This window comes from Tachypleus tridentatus, chromosome 10 (assembly GCF_004210375.1).
Source record: "Tachypleus tridentatus isolate NWPU-2018 chromosome 10, ASM421037v1, whole genome shotgun sequence".
NCBI lineage: Eukaryota > Metazoa > Arthropoda > Merostomata > Xiphosura > Limulidae > Tachypleus > Tachypleus tridentatus.
The window spans coordinates 153,590,178-153,597,350 of NC_134834.1; the positions used below are offsets into that span (position 1 = coordinate 153,590,178).

Below are 7,173 nucleotides of genomic sequence, written 5' to 3' on the forward strand. Positions count from 1 at the left end.
AATATGTTTTTGTAATACATTTTTCAGTGTGTCAGTTTGGTTTTCAGACTTCATTTACCTCTTATATTTTATTTTTAACACATTTTCAAACCATCTATTCATATTATTTACCTACAGGTACAATATGGGTCAAGTACTACAGGAAATAGGACAGTTGGATATAGCCAGTGACTGCCTCGCAACAGCTATTGAATTAGAAGCTACTAGCCCTATTTTGCCATTCTCCATTGTCCCTCACACCCTTGAATGAAATCTTATGCTGTTACCAGTTTATGTGAATTTGTGTATTATGTTTAATGCTATATACATATTTTATATTTAGTTCCTAAAGAAATTATTATTGTTACTAAGACTGCAAGAACTTAAACCTAAATTTATATTCAGGCATTTGCAACATACTCTAATTACACAAAGTAAAATAGAAATTGATTTATTTAACTCTTTCTAACCTGGTGGTAAAATGTTGCTGTTTCTGCCTTTGTATATATAAAAGACTTGTAATTTATACAATTTATGAAAAGTATACAGTTGAAACAAAAACATGAAAACCTTTGCACTTTCTATTTTGATTTTAAGACATGCAACCTATTATTTTACTGAACTGTAACATAAAATAGGCCTGTAATCATTGACTTGAAGGACAAAGTTCACAAATCACTCTATCTTGTCAGCAGTAATACAACAATCAAACCTATTGGCATTACATGTCAAACACATTTTTATAAAAGAAATTTTCCAATGAAGAAATAAACACTATTTAAACTGAACACAAATACTGTTTATCTTACTTTATCATTGCATGTTATTTACAAAGATTTTATAATTTCTGAAAGAAATGCAAAGGTAAAGATGTTTCAAAAGACCTCCCTTTAGTCTTATCTTGTGCAATAACTTTTGTATATATAAAAATAAAAGATGGGGAATTGTGGAAATTAATCTATTTCCTTTATGTAGCAAACAGAAATATAATTACTTCAGTTCTTTGAAGACCTGTGATGATAAAATGCTTTTGATGTACTAATTAAAAGTTTAGAATTTTATAGTAAATTTCAGCTATAGTTTTATTTTGGAGGGGATTAGACAAAATATTTTAAAACTTAATGTTGTCATATGTTTTCAGAAAAAAAAATGACATACCAGTCTGGAAATGGTTTAATGACTTTTAGCAACTTCTCTCAGTCTCACTTAACATGAGTATCTCAGAATGGCTGGTATGGGTATGAACACTTTTATCAATAAGCAGAAAACAACGTTTCTGTTCAGGCTAACTGAAGATGACCTAGGAAAGTCAAAACGTTGTTCTCTGCTTATCAATAAAACTGTTACTACCCATACCAGCCATTCCGAGATACATTTTTATTTCAAGTGGGTTTCTTGTCATCAAGAATAGCTTAACAGGTATTATGAACTTCTCTCTCTCTTTCTCTCTTTTGTTTTTTTAACTTTAAATCAGCATTTGTGAAAACAGAATTACTAGTAGTTAAAAACATTGACATTGTGTCATTGGATCAATTCTTAAATTTTTCTAGATTCTGCTATCACATCTAACTTTACCTACAGTATTATTGCATGTTTTTGTTTTTCCTCAAAGCAGAAACATTCCACATTTTTGTGTCACTTTTAAAAATTAGTTTGACACATTATATTGAGTGAACAAATGTTCATTTTGTTAAAAAAGTATCTAAAAAAATGTCAGCAAATTTCTAGATGAAAAATGTAATGGGACTGCAGGTGAAAAAAAACTTTAATATATTATTTCAATAATATAAGGAACGAAGAAACCTCAACTATTGAGAAAATCAAACTAATGTTTAATTCTAATTCAATAGTAATTGATATCCTTCTGAAAATTAATGGTCAAGTTTTTGTTTTTTAGCAAATTCAAATTAAATTTGGGAAAAAGACATATCAGAAGGGTAAGGTAAATTTCATGTTACACCTATAAAATAGAACATACTTTTTCCAAAATTAAAAAAAAAAATTAACCAAAAAAGTTGGAGTAACTTAAATCAATAAAATAAGAAATCATTAATAAAATGTTAGTAAAAAACATAATTGAACAGGAAGTTCAATTATGTAAAAGTATGTAAAAGTAAAAGTTGGTTGGTTCCATAAAGTTTTAGTCTGTCGTTGTAATGTAATCTTTGTTGCCTTTTAGTAAGTATGTTTTCATAATTTTGTTGAGTTTCAGTGTTTGGTTTTTAATATTTTTTGACCGAGTTTTATAAAACTAATGTTGAGCTGTATGTATTCTTAAATTAAAGAAGCTTAATTGTCATGGATTATCAGGTTATTCCTTGATCACCTCAGAAACTTTCTAATTCATTTAGTGGGTTTGCTCTTTTCTATTGAAAAATTGTTGGGGAATAAAAGAAAGAAAGTTACTTTACCAAAGATGTAATTACTTGATATACCAATTATTTTTACTTCTGAATAATTCATTGCTTTCATTAGAGAGTTCAAAAATAATAAAAGAAAAGAATATCAATTGTGCTTATTGTATTCCACTGTATTTACATGAAATCAAAACACTTAATACTCTTAATGTGTTCTTATAAGGTATGATATTTCCTTTATTCAATCACTATTAGTTTGAGATATAAAAAATTATTTTATTATTTACAGACTTTAGAAGCAATACCATAGTGTTCTAGAATTGTGATAAAATTTTAATTAGTTGCAGATATCCCTTCTTAAAATGAAGATAGCATTCCATTATATCATTAAGAAAATGTTATGAAGTATGTGATGTGAATATTAAGTTGTTTATTACAGTTTTTATTTTGGGTGATATAATGTTTGAAAAATACACTTAATGCAATCACACTGAAAATAATAGATTTTTGAAAAATTGAATAAATAATCTTACTTTATAATAAAATGTTAGAATATCAAAATAAATTACCTCCATAGTAACATTGAATTAAATAACATATGAAGTTTAACTATCAAATAAATCCTACACAAGTTAAAATATCAAAATAAATTACCTTCACCATCATATGGAGTTAAAATATAATAACCTTCACTGGAACAGCAAATTCAAATGTCAAAATAACCTACACCACCACATCAAGTTAAATTATCAAAATAAATAAACTTTACTTTAACACAAAATTGAAATGTCAAAGTAATAATAACCTTCACCAGCATATGAAGTTGAATTATTCAAAATGAATAACATCCACTACCATATCAAGGTGAAATACAGAAAATAAATGATCTTCACCTTCGTGCAAGCTTAAAATATCAGTATAACCTACACTGTCATATCGTTGAAATTTTCAAAATAAATAACCTTCACTACCACAGGAAGTTGAAATATCAAAATAAATAACTTACAAAAATATTGATTTGAAATTAATATAAATAACTTCATCATAGCAACTTGAATTATTCAAAATAAATAATATTCACTGTCTCATGAAGTTGAAATATCAAAATAAATATCCTACAAAAAAATATCAATTTGAAATATTTAAAATAAATAACCTTTATTATCATAGCAAGTTGAAATATTCAAAATAAATAAGATTTACTATCATATTAAATTGAAATACCCAAAAATCCTACTTCATCATATCATGTCAAAATATTCAAAATGAATAACCTTTTTATTAGTTTGTTAAAAGAAACGTTAGAGTGGGATGAGTCAACAAAATAAGCTTTATTCTTACACAGATCAAGGTTCATAGTTTTGACAGTGTTAGGCAGTCAAAGTATGTTTGTTGTTTTCTCAGCTTTTTGTGACATAAATTTTTCCAGTGTATTTTAAAGGTGATGTGATTAATATAGAGCACTAGGTAAGTGGTATTGAATTGTGTTAGAGTAAGCTCTTAAAATATTAGAAGAATTATTTATCTCAGTTGCTTGTACCTCAGGATTTTAATTTTCTAACATCTTTAGAAACTTTCTTTATAACAGTTGTTTCTACAGTTGGCATTTCTGGGAATGTTTATGTGTGTAAAATCAAACAAAAATGGCTTTCTTTGTTGATGACTTACTTTTACATTTGTTTTCTAGCAAGATAAACCTGAAGAAGTAACTACTTTACTGAACATTATTTAATAATTTTTATTACATATACTAAGCTTATAGTATTTGATTCATTTATTACATACTGCAAATTATAAAATTAAAAAAGGCATTCACCAAAGCTTGACACAGTCTTCAAAAACATCAAAACTTGTGTCCAACACATGATTAGCACTCAAAACCCTGCTTTGGGCTGTAATGCATTTTCCAATCATTCCTCTTACTTTAAATTATGAGTTACCTTCATAAATTACAATTGAAAATTTACATTAAAGAGTGTGTAATACATCTTAAAACTCTGTGTGCTAAAGACATTTTCCTATATTCCTACCTTTTTTTACAATCTTAAATGTCAGCCTTCATTGGCAAATACCAGAAACTTGAAATTAAAGTATTGATTTTTTTCATACTTAACGTATAATGAAACAATGGGAATTTTTCTATTTTTCTTTCTCAGACTTAACCCTATATGCAGAGGTGGGAGTCAAAGTGTGCATGCTATAACCTTTTACAGAGTGCCATTCAACATGGTGTTATGTATTTGATGACAAAATTATTTTACCCTTATGGCTGATTTAGCAACAGGTCATGATGGGGAAGAGTATGTATCAGATACCTTAGTGGGACAGTAGTACGTTCATAGAGCTACATGTGTTGCAATCCAAATCTTGATTCCCCATAGGGACACAGCAGATGTGCCTTTACTCTAAAGGAAAACAAATAATAGATTTAATATACAGGGATAGAGTAAATGTTTAAAAAGCTAGATACAAATTTGGAGGTTGTCAAGGGTATATGAATGGAATATGTAAATTGCACAATAAACATTATTTGAACCATGGCTCATCAGACTGACTTATCAGTTCATGGACATATCTTAATAGCAAATACTTTTCTAATACCTCTGATTTTTTGTTTATAGTAGAAATGTACATCTCAATAAACGTTTTTCACACTTCATGAAGGTGGACTAAGTAAATTCGAAATTATAGTTTACATTCCTTCTGCAGTTTGTGGTTGACTCTGTGCTTATTCAGTTAACAGATAATTTAGGTAAATTTCTTTTTCCTGTTTAATCTTCCCTGATTTCAGATTATTCAGTTGATTTTAAGTCTTATTAATATTATTTCATCGGTCTTTTAAAAAACTATTTTATGACAAAGTGGCATCATATATTACATACCAAGTTTTTGTTTAACTCAGTTTTTATAACAATATTTATTTAGAAAATGTTTAGAGAATATTTTATGACAGAGTAGCACTATTTATGATAATCTTCTTTTTTTCTTTAATTGACTACTGGGTTTTCATAACTACTTGCTCCCAAGTGACGCAACGATATGTATACAGACTTAAAGCGCCATAAACCGACTTTCAATACCCTTGGTGAGCGGAGCATAGGCAGCCACTTAACTACAAACAATACATTGCATAACTCTAGCACTGTTGGTATGTGTAAATAATTTTTCCAGTACCATATGGAATGTTAGAGACGAATCCATTTGTAGAAGTTTAGTTGACAAGTCAGTATTTTACTTTTAATTTTTTACTTATTTGATCCATAAACAAGTATAACTATAATGACGTTGAAGATATTCTAATTGACATTATGATCAAGAATTGTTTTTGTTCTTGTAAATAATCAGTAGTAAGTTCGAATTCACATATTTGAACTAAAATACTTTTTCCTTCACTACCATCTTGTAGAAAACATAATATTGAAAATTAAAATTCATTAGTAAAATAAAATTTGACGCTATTTCTAGATTGTTTCTCTCTGCACACAATAAATTTGTATTCTGCCAGAGTTTTTGATTTTTCAAACCTGTAAATTGTGTGTGCGCATTACGTTATTATTTCTCATCAAATATTTTTATGGATTGGTTTGTTTTGAATTTCGTGCAAAGCTATACGAGGGCTATAAGCGCTAGCCGCCTTTAATATAGTAGTGTAAGAGTAGGGAAAGGCAACTAGTCATCACCACCAACAACCAACTTTTGGGCTACTATTTTACCAACGAATAGTGGGATTGACCGTCACATTATAAGATCCCCACGGCTGAAAGGGCGAGCATGTTTAGTGTGACGGAGATTCAAACCTGCGACCTTTAGATAAGGAGTCGAATGCCTTATCCACCTGGCTGTATGAATTGGACTGTAATTAATTCCAAGAATTAGTTGTAACCAATAAAACATCGGATTTGTATTCGCTCTGCTACACCTATATATTACGTTTATGTACATAAAGTGAAGGTAAAACGTATATAGTCTTGTAAAGTATAGAGGTAGCATGTAGTATATCTTAATTTAAATTCGTGGAGTAAGTATTAAGTGTAACGTATTTCACCTATCCTATTGACATAATTATGTAAATATAATAAAAACGCATCTTTTTTGTTAATTTTTAGTTTGATTAAATAAGAGCACGAAGTAAATTGTTGAAGATTTGAAACTAGAGGGGCTGTTGTTAACGCGCATATCTCCGCCACGCAACATTTATGATATTTGGCTCCTAAAAAATTCGAAAATCTGAGCTTATGTGACCATCGTTATCAACAGAAACACACCATTTTTGATAAGACAATGAAGATCAATATTTTATATGCAAACACCAAATATCATCAAAATACGATTATTTTTGATTGAGTTATAGGGCAAAAATAGTGTAAAAAAAAAAAAGGTCCACATGTTAACAGATAGGGATTTTGTTTATTCTTGTAACCTTCATCTATGGCTTCGATCTTACAAAATTTTCTGAGTTGGTTCATAATCCAAATGTATACCAACTTTCTCCCAATTCTATTCAGCCTTTTTAAGAAATTTTTCTAACAAACACACATAGGGGTGAAAACTTAACTTCTGCCTACCGCCAGTGGCGGAGGTAAAAATGAATATAGTGCCTTATTATATTGCACTACTGGAACCACTTGTTAAATTTCAAGCTATATTTTTGCAATGTAAATTTTATCATTAGAATTTGAATACATTCCAGTTTTGGACTAATCTTATGTTATATTTTTAAATTATAATGTTTCTTTAACTATCGCAGCTTATAAGCTTGCTTGAAGTAAAAGTTATCTTAGAAATTATATATTTATCTTTTTCGGTTAATAAAGCAACAGTGACTCATTAAAATACA

At 28.7% G+C, this 7,173-nt stretch overlaps 1 protein-coding gene across 1 annotated transcript in view; it reads left to right on the top strand.

The window, feature by feature from the left end:
• LOC143230666 (tetratricopeptide repeat protein 7B-like) overlaps nt 1-2,488 on the top strand; it is an 87,526-nt gene extending 85,038 nt beyond the window's left edge. The window contains 1 exon segment of the mRNA XM_076464588.1: nt 118-2,488. Coding sequence (XP_076320703.1) covers nt 118-250 — 133 coding nt within the window. The 3' untranslated portion in view covers nt 251-2,488.
• Nucleotides 2,489-7,173: the final 4,685 nt, after the last annotated feature.